Source organism: Sycon ciliatum, chromosome 1, assembly GCF_964019385.1.
Source record: "Sycon ciliatum chromosome 1, ocSycCili1.1, whole genome shotgun sequence".
Taxonomy (NCBI): domain Eukaryota; kingdom Metazoa; phylum Porifera; class Calcarea; order Leucosolenida; family Sycettidae; genus Sycon; species Sycon ciliatum.
Genome location: NC_088643.1, coordinates 43,799,610 through 43,819,361, shown reverse-complemented (window position 1 = coordinate 43,819,361; position 19,752 = coordinate 43,799,610). Strand labels below are relative to the sequence as shown.

The 19,752-nt window shown below is 49.1% G+C and overlaps 3 protein-coding genes across 3 annotated transcripts; 2 read left to right on the top strand and 1 right to left on the bottom strand.

Moving 5' to 3' along the window:
- Positions 1-79: 79 nt before the first annotated feature.
- LOC135827612 (RIB43A-like with coiled-coils protein 2) lies at positions 80-7,155 on the top strand. Its single transcript, XM_065340082.1, has 6 exons — positions 80-355; positions 3,355-3,900; positions 4,249-4,388; positions 4,799-4,886; positions 5,545-5,711; positions 6,454-7,155. The coding sequence occupies exons 1-6, from the start codon at positions 239-241 to the stop codon at positions 6,533-6,535; spliced, it is 1,140 nt and encodes a 379-aa protein (XP_065196154.1). The 5' UTR covers positions 80-238; the 3' UTR covers positions 6,536-7,155.
- Positions 7,156-7,307: 152 nt separating this feature from the next.
- Positions 7,308-13,002, bottom strand: LOC135827601 (uncharacterized). Its single transcript, XM_065340075.1, has 2 exons — positions 12,463-13,002; positions 7,308-10,593 (listed from the first exon to the last, which is right to left on the bottom strand). The coding sequence occupies exons 1-2, from the start codon at positions 12,722-12,724 to the stop codon at positions 8,621-8,623; spliced, it is 2,235 nt and encodes a 744-aa protein (XP_065196147.1). The 5' UTR covers positions 12,725-13,002; the 3' UTR covers positions 7,308-8,620.
- A 3,370-nt stretch (positions 13,003-16,372) lies between these two features.
- Positions 16,373-19,633, top strand: LOC135827581 (uncharacterized). Its single transcript, XM_065340052.1, has one exon. The coding sequence runs from the start codon at positions 16,693-16,695 to the stop codon at positions 19,156-19,158; it is 2,466 nt and encodes an 821-aa protein (XP_065196124.1). The 5' UTR covers positions 16,373-16,692; the 3' UTR covers positions 19,159-19,633.
- Positions 19,634-19,752: the final 119 nt, after the last annotated feature.

Below are 19,752 nucleotides of genomic sequence, written 5' to 3'. Positions count from 1 at the left end.
TTGCTATGTAGACGCTACACCGTAGCAACCGTACCAAAAACTGATGGAACACACTACTGCTAGTACTACACAGCTTCCCGATTTTATCGATGCCGAGTCGAGCAGCGAGGGGAAGACCTCGATGCAGATATTTGCGATCAAGAGAAGAATATAGCGCTTGTTCTGTTGCCGCTGCTAGGCGGAGCAGTGTGGCTTGAAAACTCCCAACCTATGTTAGAGCGATCACGGACGTGGAAAGATGTACAAGCTTGATTTGCCAGTCGATCAGAAAGAAACAAGAGCTCGAGAGAGGCGACGCCTGCAGGAAGAGGAGAGGAAGAAACGAATCTTCAATCCTAAATCTCGCACCATAGGGGTAAGTGAAATGCTCTCAATATTCAGCTACACTAGAGCAGTAGAAAAACCTACATTGTACATGCTCCCTGCATGTACTGTGCGGGTATCACTAGCTTTCATATCTCGTGCGAAGAACGATGGTTGTTGTTGTTGTTGTAGAAGTTTATTTAACGTCGCACCACAAACAGGCGATTTCGCCTCCTTTGATACATGTGGACGACAGAAGGAATGAGAGAGAGAGAGAGAGGGGGGGGACAGAAGTATGGAGAGAGGAAGGGTAGAAATAAATAAGCAATCAACCTCAGGGCTACACCAAAGCAAAAACGGAATGGGAACATACTATATACAAAATAGCTTCATACATATATTGCAAAACACGTTTACTATTCTTCAGTCCGCTATACCACAGAAACACACTAGCCGAAAAGCATTTAAACGGAGCCATGATGCGCTTTTAGCAGGGCACAGAACTGAAGGTGGCTGGGCTCGGAACGGAGATCAGGCGGGAGCTGGTTCCACAGGACTGCGCCGATGAACTGCATGGTCGCTCGACCCGCAGGACCGGGCCAAAATGGTACTCGAACGAGGTGTTGTGCTGCTCCCCGAGTGCGGTCACCAGTAACTCTCACGAAGAAGCTGGTGAAGAGGGAGCTAGCTCGGGAGAACAGACAACGACGGACAAAGATGAGGAGCTTAATGTTAAACATGTCCTCCAGGGTGGTGAGGCGGAGCTGTTCAAAGATCGGGCTCGTGCGCGACCACGGTGGCAGACCGAAGAAGCCGCGGATAGCGCACTTCGTTAGACGTGTGAGGGGCTCCATGTTGCCAATTTGAAGTGACGGATAAAAGGCGTTGGAAGCGTACGACTACCTACCCTGGATCATCGACCTGTAAAACAGGATCTTTGACGCCAGGGTGAGGCTTCGGCGGCTCCGCCACAGCGCACCTACTGACTTCCGCACCTGCTGGATTGAGTGATTGACGTGAGGCTCCCAGGAGAGCTGCCCATCTACCATTACGCCCAGGTACCGCGCTTGTTCCACAACTGCAAGGGCTGCATTCCCACAGCGAATTCGAATGTTATCTGTGTCAGGGGCTGGGCCTCTTGGGGTAATCAACAGAGCTTGCGTTTTCTTTTGGTTCAGCATTAGTCCGCGGTCCTCCAACCACTGCGACAGGCCAGTGATGGCTGTGCTTAGAGAAGAGCACACTTGTTCGCAACTGCCCGAGGCTTCAATTGCAATGTCGTCTGCAAATTCCTGGTTTGTGACCTGCTGGGGCAAGCAGCATCGAAGGTTACGGATGTATAGTGTGAACAGGAGGGGGCCGAGGACGGATCCTTGCGGCACCCCTCGACTGCATGCGACGTATTCCGAGCAATTTCCGCCCACGACTACGCGTTGAAGCCGCTCACTCAGGTAACTAGTGAACCATAGCTGGACAGTACCGCCGACCCCAATGTCGGATAGCTCCTGTGCCAAGATGGTGTGTTTGACACAGTCGAAAGCCTTCGACATATCTACGAATATCACACCTGTGAGTTTGCGCTCATACTTCGCTTTCAGCCAGCGATTGACAGCTAGCACAAGAGCGTCCTCCGTACTGTGGTTCTTCCTGTACGCGAACTGCGAGTCAGGGAGAATACTGTGATCGGTCAGAAAGGATGTAAGCTGAGCTTTGACGATCTTCTCGAGGAGGCGAGAAACGACTGGTAGTAGAGAAATAGGTCGATCGCAGTAGGCTGACGAGGGTCAAGCCCGCCACCTTTGAATAGCGGCGACACATTAGCAATTTTAAACTGACGGGGAACACACCCCTGACATAACGAAGTATTGAAAATGATGCTGAGCGAGGGAGCCAGTATTGATGCCGAGTTTCTAAGGACAATACCCGGCAAGTCATCATGTCCAGTTGCTTTTGACGCGTCAACGGACTGGAGAAGGGCCGTAATGTCCTCCGTCGAAACAGGCGCAAATTCCGTGAATGCTGGTGCTTCACGTTCGGCTGGTGCGTTGGCGCACAGCGCGTCTGGTCGTCCAGGGTCATGTACAACTTCGCCAAAGGTTCGGGAGAGGATTCCAACAGGTACTTGTGGTGGGCTTGAACTTTTCGCTCGTCCAGTCACCACGTTTATCGTATTCCAGAGCTTCCGTCCATCCTTTCCGGCCGACTGTAGGCGAGCTTGAAAATACTGATCCCTTAGCCTCCGATCTAGCTTGCGCGCGGCTGCGCGGAGAGTGCGGTGTTGCTCTCGCAGGCGGACATCGTTTGGAGAGCGTGAAAGAAGTCGGTGGGCCTTGTTTCGTTGACGCACAGCAGATACAAGTTCAGGACACAACCATGGGCAAGGTCGGCGCCTCGGCTTACGAGGAGGTTGTAAGGGGGCGTGACGATCTAGAGCAGTAAAAACCTTTGCGTACCATTCGCTTATCATTGCATCAACATCATTCGACTTGCTGAAAATCTCAAGATTGCAGTCCTGCAAGTCAGCGTTAAAATGCTCCCAGTTTATCCTCCACACTCGCCTCTTTCGAGATGCGACTCGTTCGGACTGCCGGGTGGCGACGATAATGTTGGCCACAAATGCGTATGGTTGAAAGCATAATACATGTACATGTACGTTCAAGCGATGCTCGGAACTAACTGTACTTGAACTGGCTTGTAGTACAGTCGTGTACCGCATTTTTAGCTTTCAAGTTGATGGGGAATCACCGTGAAATAAGTTGCCCGTACAGTATAGTTTGGCTTCACAACTTATATGCTAACCTTTTCTCTTCTCTTCTATGCCGTCTCCTTGTGTTTGGTCGAACGACTAGAAAATAAAAGCACAACAGCTACCGGATAGTGTTCCCGTCTTGATAATGGATAAATATGGTGTAGAGTATTACTAAGATTTTTCACCTACATGTACATTGGCAACTCGCCCACTGTGTGGCCATAAAAAATGTGGGCATAGGGAATTGCCGGCGGGGCTGACGATAGCGATCTCTGTTCTGTTGACCGGCTTGTTATGATCAGGTTGATGTCAACTCTCTGGAAGCCCAAGCTGAAGAGCGCTCCAGGCAGCGAACTCTGGACAAGCAACGAGATGAGGCGTTTGCGGCGGACATGAAGCGCAACGATGAGATGGCATTTCTCTTGGAGCAGCGGCAAATGAACGACAGGCGGCAGATCGATAAGGAAATCATTGAGTTTCGGGAGCGACACCAGCGCATCGAGGACCGGCGAGAGTTTGACATCTTCGATCCCGACAGCAAACGTAAGGACCGGCCAGCCAGAGAAACCGATGATGATCCGCGTCTGACTGTGTCCGGCTTACAGAAATTTCAAGGCGAAGATCTGAACAGCCCGGCAAGAGTTAAGCTCCAGAAGGAGCAGAACCAGGCCTGGCTTCACCAGCAAATGGAGGAGAAAGAGAGGACACGTCGTCAGACTGCCGAAGCAGACCGTCTATATGCACTGAAGATGAGAGAAATGGACGAGCGTGCAATGAGTCTAGAGTTAGCCGATCAAGACGCACGGAAGGCATTGCTAATTGCTGAGAAGAACTACCAAAGGGCACAGGTAGGATGGGGACACGAATGAAAACTTCTGAGAATTGCTACGGTTGGGTAAATTTTCAATGATCCTTTTCGTATACCCTGAGAATCGGTCATGCCCAAACATTTGGTGAATCACTGGTGACAGTGACACCTGCAGCAAAGAGAATAAATGTGTGAGTGTTTGGTCTGGGTAAAGTGATATCCAATCCTGTGAGGATAGTTAAAAACATGCATGCAGCCACAGTCAATGCAATTGGCACAATATCATACAGGTTTGCCACACATTGGCATGCTTCACTAGTATCGCCAGTACATGTACACATGCTAATTCACTACGTGTATTGTGCATATGATTTCCTGCTTGTTGTAGAGTGACGAAATGGTAGCGCGTCGTGAACAAGACAAGCAACAGGAGCTGGATGACAACTTCACGGAAATGTCAAATGCTATACATGGTGACTTGCTGTCCGAGAATCCGTCGGTTGCAGCCAGTGCTTTCGGACCTCATCGGTACGCCAACCCGTGTTGCCTGGTGGTGTTTTCCATGTGGTAGCTGGTGTTAACTCTGTGTGCGCGTGCCGTGTGTGTGTGTGTATGTGTCATGCGTGATAGCTAGGCATAGTGAGAACCTCTCGGAGCCGGCTTATCCAATCTGGCACATCATGCTTCCGAGCTAGCCACCTTCATCACCACATGCCATCGTCATCTGAATTACACCGTGCCTCGTCTTGGGTATTTCCGAGACTTGGACACCCCCTATTTCCCCTTCCTCGATGCATTCACCATATCGACTGTCCTTTTGGAGTGCATAGCTAAGCCTTGTTCTGAAGCATTGCAGGATGTTACGATTAAAGCTGATGGTGGTTTTGCCGGACCCGGTTAATGTTGACTCCCTGCAACATGTGTTCTTTTGATGGCAGGGTCATTCCCGATCGTTGGAAGGGCATGAGTCCCTCTCAGGTGGCGGAAGTGCGTCGTGTTCAGAATGAGCAAGTTCTGGAGAAGCAGGTATGCTCATTGCACAGTATGCACTGAATCCATGAATTAATGTATATGTACATAGTATGATACAAGTCATCATGTGGCACGGTAACGGTCTATGACAGTCATGTGGATATTCAACAAGTGATGCAGCACCGATGGTGGAAAAGATCGTCGGGGTTGAACTTGGACTGCCCATGCCTATACTTCTTATGCTGCTCCTGTTTAATATCCATGACATGTTATCAATGTGCAGCCCTGGGAGCCGCCAGTCAGGCCGCTATGTAGCCAAGCACTCTAGAGTTGATGTGATCTTGAGTCTTGATGTCATCGCTGTGTTATGATTGCTGATTTGCTTTGAGCCTCGTTAAAGTATAATGTGATTGAAATGCTGGTCTGCTGTCACATGATTCAATCCACCTTGACCAAGACAACCGATCATACGTAGTATTGAAGTTCCTGGGTGTTTTTGGCTGGGCTTACAGCAGAGTCGTATTTGGTATCGAGCATAACTACCTGTAGGTACGTCAGTTATGCTCGATACCAAATACGACTCTGCTGTAAGCCCACACTTAGCCACAGTACTTAAATTTGCCATCAAGACACTGCAACTGTGCGTGCATCATCGAATTACACCCACTTCGGAAGTGACTGTATGATTTGCTTGTTGTTTTGCTTATTGCAGCGCCTCAAAGAAGCAGCAGAGCGCGAAGAGCAGGAATGGAGTAGGCAGCGTCTTGCTGATGCTCGGTGTGCCCAGCTTCTCGAGCGTCGAGAAAATAGGACTCGTAAGCAGATCCTAGCTGACCAAGCCTTGATGAATCAGCAGCTACGTCAAGAGCAGCGAAAGATGTAAGACTTAGTAATATGTATTGTTCACATGATGGTATGAACACGTTTGAAAGGACCGTGGGGCGATGTACACACACAGTGTGTAGCCATACCAGGATACAACACAATGAGCCACTGGAATGTTGTACCAGCAATCCAGCATATGCCTGTATGGAGACTGGAGATATTGACTTCTTCAACAGCTGCACGCTCGAATTACAAGTTGCATGTTCAAAAATGTTTGACCAGGCAGTGTGAAAGTCATGAGCTTTTTTATGCCTGATAGGCGATTCACACGACCGGCAAATCCACATGCACCGGACCGTTCTATGGTATTTCACCGGTGAACGAGAAAAGTGGCTGAAAAGTGCAAGCGAGCTGGGGGCCCACTTTCCCAATAATCGTGGTGTGCACGGGTACACGTACACCAAAAAGCGAGAAACATGACATGACGCAGCTCTTTTACTCCTTTCTTTGCGCCGAAAATTTGAAAAGAATTTGAAATACCCATGGCAACTGGTGGGGAATCATTCAAAAATGCAAACGCGCCTGTCGTCGAGTGCGCCGTGTGAATCCACGCAGTCACTTTTCTCGTGAAGCACTTGCTGTGAAACGGGCAAATGCCTGTCGTGTGAATCGCCTATAACCCAGCGTGTGGTTGCAGAGGAACTTTAAAGTTAACTGGCCGCTGGGTGCATGTTTGAAACTTGCAGTCGTGATACCTGACTGGTTGTCTTGGAACTGCTGTTGATTTGACCTACAGGAAAGATCACCTCGACAGGGAAGTGTACACAAACCGCCCTGCAGAAACGTTCTTCTCCCAGTTCAACACGACCACCCGATAACTGCAGTACTATCGCTTGCTCTGATTTGATGTACAACATGAATGCGCTTGGTAGCCATGCACTAGTCTTCCTGGAGGTGCTCGCAAACACCGATTGTTGAATACGGATCAAAGGCCAGCTGCTTGTCTATTAGAACGCTATTCAAAAGTAGTCTGATTGTATTACATGTACAGTTTAGTTGTAGAGTGTGTTCCCAAAGGTCAAGTTAGTTGAGCCCGTCGATGCAGGTAAAGAAAATAATTATTATGTTTGTTTGTTTTGATCTCCTCCTAGCCCCACACACTATAGGTATTTGGGAGTGAGTCCCGCTGAATGATTCTGACTTGATTGGTTTGTTGAGCTTTGTTCTGTACAATATCTGGCTGCACGTCATGTCCTGTGCGCTGCGGGTCACGTGGCATTGTATTTTCACAAATGTAGACGCTTCATCAGTGCATGTGTGGTCTGTGTGCGTGATGAGCATGACCATTCTGACAATATGCTTCTATTATCCGAGCAACTTTCAAATGCATCGGCGCCACCCACATGCATGCCATGTCTATTGCTTACACACACAGACAATGGCACACAGTATCATTTTGAACTATTATTTGCATGGCTCTTTATGGGCATTTCCTTGATGCTGTGCTGTATTCGTGATGTCACAGTTTCTGTCTCTGATCGGATATCCGACATATATCCACAGTGTAGTGCGGCATGTATGGAGTACGCAGAGTTAATATAAAAATGTTATTGGACTGATAATGGTCCAAAGCTTTTTGGGAAGTTTTTGCTGAAATCTGGAGGCATAGCCAAACCGATGATTGAGGATTTGCGCCGACAGTTGCAGGAGCCAGTCATGGTGTGCCGTGATGTGGTGAGCGAAAAGAGTGCTACAACAGTGCCATGCACGGTATGGGTTGTGGGTCACCCCGGCATAACCTCAGAAAGTTGTAGTCTAGTCAGGAAATGGAACTGGAAGCCCGGTGCGTAAAAGCATGACTCAGCTTTGGATGATATCAGGACTCTGGCGCATGCGGCGCCAAGATACCTTAAGACATGACTGTATTATCAGTGCATTTTAAAAGAAAATAGCCAAAGATTATTAAAAAGTGGAGAAAATAATTATAACTATGCGTACTGTCACTACATGTACATGATTGTGCAACAACCAGGCCACTGGTGATTCTCAGGACTTTCAATACGGCAACTTGCAAAGCAACATAAAAGCCTAACGCTAAAACGAAGTTTTTTAACAAATCGTGACTTGGAAAAACGGCGGAGATGTCATGTATTCTGAGTACTGTGGTGATATCCTGAGTTGTGCAATATCAGGCTATGGATATCCAACTGCAGCGTGTGGATACTCAGCTGTATATATACGCGTACAATACGTATAGATTATAACAAGAGACCGAGTGTATAATAATAGTAGTACAGGTCGCATGTCTCCCAAATAATGGGTTCCACGCATCTGTCAACTGTTTCATCATGAAATAGATTGCAGCAGGAAGAATAGCATACGAAAAAAAACATAAGACAGGTTCTAGCACATGACAAGTACACGCCATTTTTTTTTACACCGATGTACATTTGTCAATGAAGTCCAGCCATAGCTTTTTGTCCTGTGCAGTGTTGAGGCAATCCTCGAGCGTGTGTCTGAGAGGGGAGATGTATGTATAATTCTATTATTTTAAAATACCGGCCGCAGTCATGGCATGGTAACTGTACACGGTCGGTATTAAACACAAAGGGAGGCATGCACATATGCAAGCCATCTCTCACAGCGAGTATACACGTGTGACAGTAGTCAAATAAGCACAATAAAGAGCTGTATCTTCAAGGCGCTATTCTGCTGTCTTCTCACCTTTAGCAATGTATGTGTGCATGAACTACAATAATACTCAAACAATATGACATGGAAAGAAGGGAGAACACCAAAGATACACGCGATGAAACTCGGCGATGAAGTCAAAATGAAAAGTCGAAATATTCTAATCTAAAGAAACTCTAGGCAGATGTATCAAGGTTGTGTAAAAGATTCAACTCAACTACAGTATACTACTCAAGGTGTGTAGTAGATCTACATGTCACCACTACACTAGGCTACAATTGTGACTGGGAGCGAATTTTTTGTGTGGGCAATCCATCAACGCTCTTGTCGGTGTTGGTGACCAGCGGAGACAAAGGCCGTGGCACCAGATTGAGAGCGCTCCTGACTTGCCTCAGGACCGGCGACTTGCTGGAATGCCTGCCACCATTGGCCATGACTTCGGCATCAGGGCTGTTCATGGGCGTACTCTCCGGCGTCGGAAATGCGCCATTCTTTCGCAGCTTCATTAATTCGTCAAGTTTTTCATTCTTCTTGACAACCTTGAAGAGTCGTTCCATCGCTTCTCGAGAGCCCTGGGCCTTGCGAAGGTCAAATATCCAGGCGAACTGATCGACACTGATGATTTTCAGATTGACTAGAGCTTCCAAGTGAAAGTCCAACTTCATGCAGATTTGCTTGGCTGTGCACTGGTCCCGGTGTTGGGCGGTCGTTCTCTTTGGTTCTGGAGTAGAAAGCCGCTCTAATATGCTGGGAGACTTGGCACGGTTCAGTTCCGGGTCAACAGCAGGGGAAGTGACCTGTTCAACCTGCGGTATGGATTGACTGTCGGAGAGATCGGTGGTGTCGTATGCTTTTAGTTCTCGAGCAACCCGAATGAGCTGCCTGGCCTTCCTGTCGGATTTGATGATCTCGGACATAAGGTGTAAGCCAGCCCTGTCCCCTTGGATATGGCGTTCGGCCATAATCCTACTATATTGTTCACCAGTGATCAATTTATCCGGCAGAAGGTCCTCCAGAAACCAGTCCATATGTAGGCAAACTCGCTGCACTTTGTCGGGGACTTCATCTGGGACATGATCCAGCGTAGCCGAGCCGAATGAGCTGGCAATATCTCTCTCGGCCTGGAGAACATCATCAACAGGGCTAGGATTACTGGTACCAGCGCATTCACCGGAATCATTATCACTACATGTATTGCTCTCGACATCTGTCTGACTGACGAGTGGTGCAGAAACTGAGTCGTTAGTGGTCCTCCGGTCACACATTACTGCCACGGAATTGACCGGGCTGAGATGCCGTTGCCGGCGGTCTTTCCTCTTGGATTGCCTTGACTTTGGAGTCCGAGATCGCTTCACAACCCGGCGCTCAGATTCTGAATCACTGTTGTCCGAGTCCAGCCCGCTGGCATATCCACTGCCACTCTCTACCACAGTCTTGGGCTTGGTAGATGGATGCTGTTTGGAGCACTTCCATCTCAGTACTTGTATGATGAGTGCGGTCATGGCCACTCCAACGGAGACAGAGGGGCAAGCGACTATAAGAAGTTTCTGTAGACTCCAGTGTTTGAACCATGGGGTAACGGGGCTGGGCAGTGGGAAGCACTTGCGACACACCAATGATAAGTTAAATGTGTTTTCCCAGCCCGATGGCTGCTGTCCGGCAGGGTGAAGCATAGGTGGGCTGGAGTGTGTGTAGAAGGAGTTACACAACTCCTTGACTGGCAACAGTTTGAATTTGGTGTTGTTGGCATTGAAGTCATGCTTTTGCGATAATGACTGCAGAAGGTCAGGTATTCCCAGGAGCTGTGAGATAAGCTTGCCGCTGGGAATCGGCTGCTTTTCTATTTGGGTACCAGATAATGAACATGCAACGTTAACAATGTGATCAGCATCATCAATCTCACTGCACTCCATTTTCAGTGCCTTCAGGTTGGACAAGGAGAAAGTTTGAAAGGACAAAACCAGGCCGTTCGCGGGTATGTCTGTGCTGTTTGCACTGGGTAGATTGGGTTGAAGCGAAGTGGACTTCACCGTCGTGTAAGAGTATGATGACGCATTCCGCCTGAACAGTTGATTCGTCACATTCCACGCCAGATCTCGAGTTATTGCTTGCTGCGTTTTTCTATAGCATTGTGTCAACTTCGTGCCGATGTTGGTGAGGATATCCTTGAGAGCAGATGCATCAAGTGTGGTGGATACAAATAGTGCAACTTGAGAAGAAGAGCAGGGAACACCAGTCGATAGGCCTGAAGAACACACCACATCAATCCCACAAGCACAATGACAATCGAATTACACTACATGTACGTTTTTTTTCAGCTGAGGAAGAGATACATTGACTACCAGTACACAGTACTGTCCTGGTCGCATCCGCTTGAGAGAAAAAAAGGCTCAAGACTCACAAGGTTCCCCTTCAAACGTGTATACCGGTACTGCACGACTTTGATATCCATAGTTAAAACCAGGCCAACGTGGGAAGAGATTGAGACCAGTAAGCGCAGTAATCCGGTTATTAGGAGAATTGGAGGTGATCAGAAACACCGGCCTTTTTAAAATACATCAGTGGACTAAGACTTCGAACTGCTTAGCGGTAGGACAGGGAAGGAAGAGGGTGACTAACCACCGCCCAACAAGCGCTAAATTAGCGATTTCGGCAAACTCCTGTTCATTTCCGCCGTTTTACGGACCAGTGCGCCCACAGGACAGGGAATGTATAATCACACACACACACACACACACACACACACACACACACACACACACACACACACACACACACACACACACACACACACACACACACACACACACACACACACACACACACACACACACACACACACACACACACACACACACACACACACACACACACACACACACACACACACACACACACACACACACACACACACACACACACACACACACACACACACACACACACACACACACACACACACACACACACACACACACACACACACACACACACACACACACACACACACACACACACACACACACACACACACACACACACACACACACACACACACACACACACACACACACACACACACACACACACACACACACACACACACACACACACACACACACACACACACACACACACACACACACACACACACACACACACACACACACACACACACACACACACACACACACACACACACACACACACACACACACACACACACACACACACACACACACACACACACACACACACACACACACACACACACACACACACACACACACACACACACACACACACACACACACACACACACACACACACACACACACACACACACACACACACACACACACACACACACACACACACACACACACACACACACACACACACACACACACACACACACACACACACACACACACACACACACACACACACACACACACACACACACACACACACACACACACACACACACACACACACACACACACACACACACACACACACACACACACACACACACACACACACACACACACACACACACACACACACACACACACACACACACACACACACACACACACACACACACACACACACACACACACACACACACACACACACACACACACACACACACACACACACACACACACACACACACACACACACACACACACACACACACACACACACACACACACACACACACACACACACACACACACACACACACACACACACACACACACACACACACACACACACACACACACACACACACACACACACACACACACACACACACACACACACACACACACACACACACACACACACACAGGTGTGTACCTAGCACCAGTATGCACGGCTGTATTGTCTTTCATTTCCTTTGCCTAACGTTTCGGTAGCTCTATCATTATGATGTCTACCCTGTACACAAGAGAGATTTTTTTACTTGACTATAATCTACCCTGTAAGAAGATCCACCGCCTGTTGTTGGGTCCGCCCTATCAGATATTTGATAACTACATGTACATGACGGGTAGCTATTGTATTGACTATAGTGTAGAATGCCTTTCTCAGGGTTTCTCACCATCTTGATAATTGTCACCATCACTTTGCGGGCGTGATGATGGAGTTGCTATAACCTTGCGCTGAGCCTGAGGACGCCACGTCGCACCATGGGCGACATCACCGCCACCAGTACCGCCAACGACCACCCGCTCAGCCCGGGGTGGTCCTCCAGTGCTAGGCTTGCGCCATTCGTCAGAAGCCCGTCCTCCGACAAAGCCGAAAGCAGCCAGCAGCACAGTGATAGTCGCAAGGTACCGTGGCAAATGTTTCGGAGTCATCATTGCGGAGACAATGACAGCCGGTGGCACTCAGCAGACGCCCTCACTGCTACTCAACTAGCTTTCTCTCCCGCCCGCTAGTGACTGATCATAGCCGATAACTGGGCTTCCTGCCGATCCTGGATGGAACGTCGGGTAGGGACAGTTACAAGGTGGAGGGCCAAATCAATCTCACGAACAACTTGTTTCGCGACTGAGAGTGAGAGCTGTGTTGGGAGTACGATACGGCTACAGTACACCATCAATTCAAGACGCCAGTGTTGGCTCGGCTCCGATTTCGTTATGATCCAATCTGTTCTTATCGCATGAGGACCCTAAATCTAAACGTTGAGTAAACACTGACGGTCACTGTGTACAGTACATGTATGGCCACATGTCATTTGTATTCCAAAATAACTTGTCGGACGGGGAATCTACCTGCTAAGCAGACACTTGCTCAGCTGACCAGGTCAAAAGTACTGGTCTTGTTGGTCTTGTCAATCACAGTGTATCATGTGACATGTGACTTCAAATTGTGTGTGTCCGAGCATGCATGGAGTCTTCAAAGTCTGACGCTGGTCCCGCCTCATCAAATGCTTCCTGGGAGAAGGACACAGGGCTAGGGGCCTCAGTGACTCCCTCAGCTTGCTGTCTTTACCGGGATGACAGCTGGAGCTCTACGTGTACATGTACATGATTGTACATGTACATGTACCTGTAGACTTGTAAGAAAACCGTAGATCTACATAGTAGTCTACATGTAGCTCGTCCGTACAGTCAGATCATGTCAATTATTGTAAGCTCTACGATGCTCCGCCTTGTGCCAAAAAGCCCCGGCTGTCGTACACACTGAATATTGTCTTGATGACTGTCAAGATCAAGGAAGCATAGTATAGGGCCTAGGGCCAGGGGTTCTGCTTCATCCTCATGTAAGACCTGGTGGCCCTGAGTTGTCTTCATAACGTCACGTGATGATCGGTAGACCAGGCCAGGGTCAATGTCAGGGATCGATCCGGCACTACGCTCCCCTCGACATGTTGCCACAAAATGTTGCTGCGAAATCTTCGATATTTCGCCGAGCCTAGCACCAGGGAGTCGTCAAATACCGGTACTCGTACTGTACAGGCAAGAGTCCATTATTAGTCGGTTCGAACGCACTTTTATTGATGTACGGGTGTTCAACACTGATGCGTCTTCGAACCGCACCTCCTCTCTCTCCGCCTGCTACCGGCACCACGAGCAAGAGAAACGGCGTCGATACGATAGGAGAGTCCGAGAAGTGGAGCGGTCCACTTTTCTCCCCGTTGTGCTCTCTTCCACCGGAGGGTGCGGCAAGGGTGCTGCTGCACTGGTGAGCCGGATTGCACACATCCAGTCGCTACGTGGAAGGGAGGCGTATTCTTTGCTCACCTCCGCTGCAGGCTGGCTTTCGCCTGGCTGCGTTCGAGTGTCATGTGTCTCGTGGGGCTTGCCGAGTTTGGCAGCCTCCAATGGATGGCTGTGCATGTGCCTCCCTGGCTGTCGTGGAGGCTAAGGTCAGGAGTGAAACTTATTTTATAGGTGTCCCGTTGAGCCTTGGCCCGTGATTGTGCGGACTACCGGTATGCTATGCTTCTCTTGCTCTCTGGTCACGTATGACGTCATCATTATGACTGACTTGTTTTCCAATCCTCCGTCTGCAGACCTCCGCTGCATGTTCTGTTCGCCCGTAAAAGAGGCTTTATTCACTAGCGGATGATGCAGGTGCTGGGGACAAACTAGCTCCATTACGAGCATGGTGGAGTGGGTGGTCTCACCAGCAAGGGTCCATCGTATGGATACCACATCAATGCTGCCAAATCGGTGTTGCTTGTGAAGCCAGCCCATCTTGACCGGGCAGAGGCGCTGTTTTCTGGGACAGGTATTGACGTCCGAATTGACGGCTGTCGATACCTCGGAGCAGCCATCGGTACTCCGACTTCCAAGAAAGCTATATGCGTGGCAAGACCGACTCTTGGCTAAGACAGATGGAGCGCCTGTGTGCCTATGCCCAGTCACAACCGCAGACAGCATACTCTGCCTTCACACATGGGCTTCAGAACAAGTGGTCGTTCCTCAGTCGCACAATGGCAATTACAGCAGCTGCTTTGCAACCGGTCGAGGACTCGATATGATGTGATTACTACTAAGTTCATCCCCGCCATTACTGGATGGCATGTTGGTACAGAGGAGCGGGAGATACTGGGTCTACCCTGAGACATGGTGGCCTGGGCTTGGTCGATCCGACCACCCTCGCATCCCAGTATACATCATCTTGCCGCATCACTGTGCCCTTGCAACGCAACATCAAGGAGCAGCTATTCGAGCTTGGCAACGCCGCTCAGCAGATCCGTGCTTCCAAGAAGGACGTACAAGCAGCTGTCCGTAACGCTATCAAAGCCCATGCTGTTGTTCTGCAGTCATCTATCTGCTGAAAAGCAAAGAATCATCAATCTGGCTTCTGAGAGGGGCGCCGCCAGCCGGCTCACTTGCCAGACCCTTGAAGCGCCATGGGTTTGCGCTATCTAAGGCAGAGTTCCGTGACGGAATTCACCTCAGGTACAACTGGCCACTCCAGCGCACACCCTCTACCTGCACCTGCGGAAGGCAGTTTTCCATCAACCATGCCCTCTCCTGCCCTCCTGGTGGACATCCAACCATCAGGCACAATGAGGTGCGCGATGTGACTGCTTGTCTCCTTCGCCGGGTCGCCACTAACGTATCTGTGGAGCCCCACCTGGAACCCCTCACCGGAGAGCAGCTACGCCTTCGCTCGGCAATCCGAGATGATCAAGCTCGGCTGGATGTTGCTGCAAATGGAGTATGGGGAGGGCAGTTTGAGCGCACCTTTGTAGATGTCAGGGTGTTCAACCCTTTTGCGCCTTCAAACCAGTCCTCCTCGCTCTCTGCTCAGTGACGTATATCCGGCATGAGAAGGCCAAGAAGACTGAGGTCATACGAGCCGCGGCTACGGGATGTGGAGCACGCATCATTTGTCCCGGCTGTATTTTCCACCACAGGTGGAATGAGTAAATGTGCATCTGCTTTTTACAAGTGCATTGCATGTCTATTGGCTGAAACGTCTAGTGAGCCATATTCAGTTGTGATGTCTTTCATTCGTTGCCGCTTGCCCTTGTGAGAGCTAGTGCGATGTGTGTGTGTGGAAGTCGCTCTCTCCACTCTGCTCACGCCCCTGTCACATCTTCTGCTCTTGTACTTGTAGTTTCGGCTGAGGCATCCATTTCGCAGCACTGACTTGCCATGCCGTGTAGTAATAAGGTATCGGTCCGTACAATCATGTATTTAGCTCCTCATTGATTTTTTACCAGGCGTGGGCCATCCCCTGTTTTCATAGGTGCCAAACATTTTATGTTTCTACAGTCGTAATAAATACTTTAGTACTTAGTAGCTAGTTGTGACTTTATTCACAAAAAAATCACGTAAAGCTAGCTAGCTACGAACTCATTGTACAAAATACTCGTACAGCAGAGTGAGTAGATCTACACACATACGGTATAAAAATTCAATGGTATACCGTATCATACGCATCTACGCAGTGCCAGTGTGTCTCTACATGATCAGTGAAGCTCGAAGCAGGAGATTTGATTACGTCACGCGCTTGATCAGGAAGCGCTACACGTGTTTACAAATACAATGTTCAAAAAGCGAAATTTTGGTCAAAACGAAAAAAACAAAAAGTGATCAGTCAAGATATTGCAGCCAGTGAAAGAGAGACAAGGCTTCTTTCTGTCGCCTTATTCCACAAGAGAAGCTTTTGAATAGCAGTAGGGCCAGAGTATGCTTGAAACTTTCAAGATGGACAGTAAATAGCAGAGAAAGGATATTTTTGGCGCTCGATGATATAGAATGCCATTGTAACTGCTTGGTACACTCAATGTAAAGTGTGGATTACTTGAATGGAGTTCCCAGGCTGATCACTTCTGTGTTTGAGGTTCTGCTGAAACTTATTGCCTATGCCAATGGCGGCGAAATCGTCCTTGTCTGTGGAGGACAATGCGTCGAGATTAGCTGCGGAAGACGCTGAAAATCCATTGTTGTGTGAGAATAGTTCAAGAGTATATGTGGAGAACGTTTGTTTTGATGCAACCGACAGACAACTCAAGAAATTCCTCAGCACATTTGGTACAGTTCATAGTTGCGTAATCCAGAGGCATACGTCGAAAGGGCGCCTAAAAAATGGGTGCCTTCTGTCGCGTGGATACGCCTTTGTCCAGTTTGATTGTCCTAGCTCAGCGCAGAAAGCGATGGCAGCAGATGACAAGCAGCTGAAATTTCGACGACGTTACCTGAGAATTTACCCAGCCAAGAGAAAAAGGTATGGTGCTGGCATGGATTTGGAAAGCTACTATGAAGAGCCTGGCCAGGAAAGTCTTGTGATTGAGTATCAACCTGTCAGCTGCCCTGGCCAGTATCAGACGAAAGTGCCACCCGAAGACCTAGTCCAGGTCTTCCAGCTGCTTGACCGTGTCGACCTGCTGGTTTGTGCATCGATATGCCGCCAGTGGTACCATGCCACCCGCCTGACCTGGTCGGCTATGAAGCAGCTTGTCTTTAGCGAGCACGACGCACCATCTTCTGCCTGGTATGCGCTGAACAGCAGCGATGTGTTTCACTACTTGAGCTTGACCAGCTTTCATCTGGAGGAGCTTGTCATCAACCGGCGCTGTAAAATGGATAAGGAAGGCCTTATCATCATTGGCAAAGCTTGCCCTCGACTGAAACGGCTGACGCTGACGCGTGTGGCGTACACAGCATTTGCATGGTACCGTCTGACTAAGAACTGTCCATTGTTGGAGGAAGTGTGTCTGGAGGGCTGTATTGATGAAAAGTCCATGCGCTCTCTGCTGCACAACAGTCCGCTGAAGGTTCTGAAATTGTCTTGGTTTGTAGGCACTGGGCGTTCGTTTCGCTGCCTTCCACCAACGTCCCAGCTGGAAGTGGTATCTTTCCAGCACTGTGATCTTTTGGAGTCGAACAACCTGTGTCTGCTGCTTACACGCTCTCCCAGCATCAAATCTCTCAATCTCTCCCACTGGTTCCTGTGCGATGTGGATTTCTTCCGGTGCCTGGGCAACTTGACACCCAGCCTGACATCTCTCTGCCTAAGAGCCTCCACTCCGACTTCTTTGTTCTTTCCGAATTTCCATGACCCGGCTTTTGAAGTAGGCAAGTACCGCTCTATGCCGCCACTACCCTCACTACTTCGTCTAGATTTGTCTGGCATACCCGTGCTGACTGATGTTGTTTTGAGGGCCGTGGTGAGCAAGCAGAGTCAGTTGCAAGCTTTGGACCTCAGCGAGTGCGTAAGGATCGGCGATGCAGGGATGGAGGCCATTGGGGCTCACTGTCCTGACCTGCGTGTGCTGGACATCAGCTTTGCGCAGTCAGTAACGTCATCCGGGCTGTTGCATATAGCACGTGGCTGTGCCCTCCTGGAGGAGCTGTACCTTCGCAACTGTGAAGCACTGGATGACTCAGCGCTGATCAACATCGTCACGTACTGTCCGAATCTCGTAAAGCTGGATGTATCTGTTTGTTGGTGCTTCTCCAGGAGCTTAGCAGACACCCTGGATGAGCACCGAAGGAGTCTCCCTGAGTCGCCGACTACTTTAGCTATGACTGTTGGTGGCACGCTCATATCACAGCGTGATCCGTCCCAGCAGCTTCAAACTATAAAGCTGTCGCTTGCCACGACTGCTGTTGGTACAATGCCAGTGGATCACTTCCATGTGTATGGCTTCCTGGGACCTGATATTGATGATGGTGATGTCATTGGTGGACTTGACGACCCACTCGACTTTGGCTTTGCCGTTGGCCCAGATTTCCTCGGATTCCACGAGGACGATGAAGATTACGATGACGACCTAGACTATCTCTATCATCCTAACCCCAACCTAGACTGGGTGGATGAAGATGCTGGCTGGATGGGACCTATGGCAGACGATGGCGAAGCTCTGTCGGATGACGACAACGACGACGACGCTGCAGGTCGTGATCTTTGGCTGGATGATATGGTGCTTGGCTGGCATGGTGGTGATGACGGCGGTGGGGATGGTGACTGGGTTGAGGACTTTGAGGAGGATCCGTATGGCGAGTTTGATGGTGACTTTGGAGTGGAATTCCAGCATCCTATTCACCTGAATCTTGCTGGTGCTCATGTTGGTGACATGTCTTGGAACCATGAGCAATTGTTTTGGAATGAAAATCCTGGTGTTGATTTTGTCGAAGCTCGCCATCTTCTTCCCAGGAGACAGCACAGTAGACCACGGCACAAGGCAGTGCACTTTGTTCCGAGCATCGGAAACTGGCTATTCGCCGTTGCACTAGACCTGACTGGCTATGGTATACATGCCACGCCACTGCTGGCTGCACATCACCTTGGCTGGTCAGGTCTTGGAGAATGGCTGCAGAATCTGTGATCTGTGTGTGTGCATGTGTGTGTGTGTGTGTGTGTGTGTGTGTGTGTGTGTGTGTTGGTTCCTTCCTTCCTCCTCTCTCAGTGGCTACTGTTGAAAACTAACGATATAATAACCAATTCCACTGGGTTGATTTTTTGAGCGAGTGCACAGAGTGTCTTTCCTTGCGCTGCCCTGACTTTCACACTGCCAACTTTGAGTTGTTTTACCAGCCTTGTATATAGCAAGTGTACATACTCAATCTTACTGTATTTTATCGTCATGTCTCATATTCACTTTAGTGTATCCTTTCCCTGGTGGAACATAAGGTAATCTTCACTTTTGCACATGTTGTCAGTCCAACATACTGGTTTATGATGGTACTCATTTCGTAGCGTATCTCAGTTCACTCGTATTTAGCATGCTTTGTGTTCTCCACAACCGACCATAGTTTCAGTACTTTCAAACACAAGTGATCGATGATTCCCTTTCCCAGTAAGGCTGTGTTTACATGAGAAATTTCAACCCGGGTCGAGTTCAGCTCGGGTTGAAAGTCTGTGCGATAGACAAAATAGGTACTAGGTGAGGGTTTACATGAAGACAGTTGACCCGGGTCAA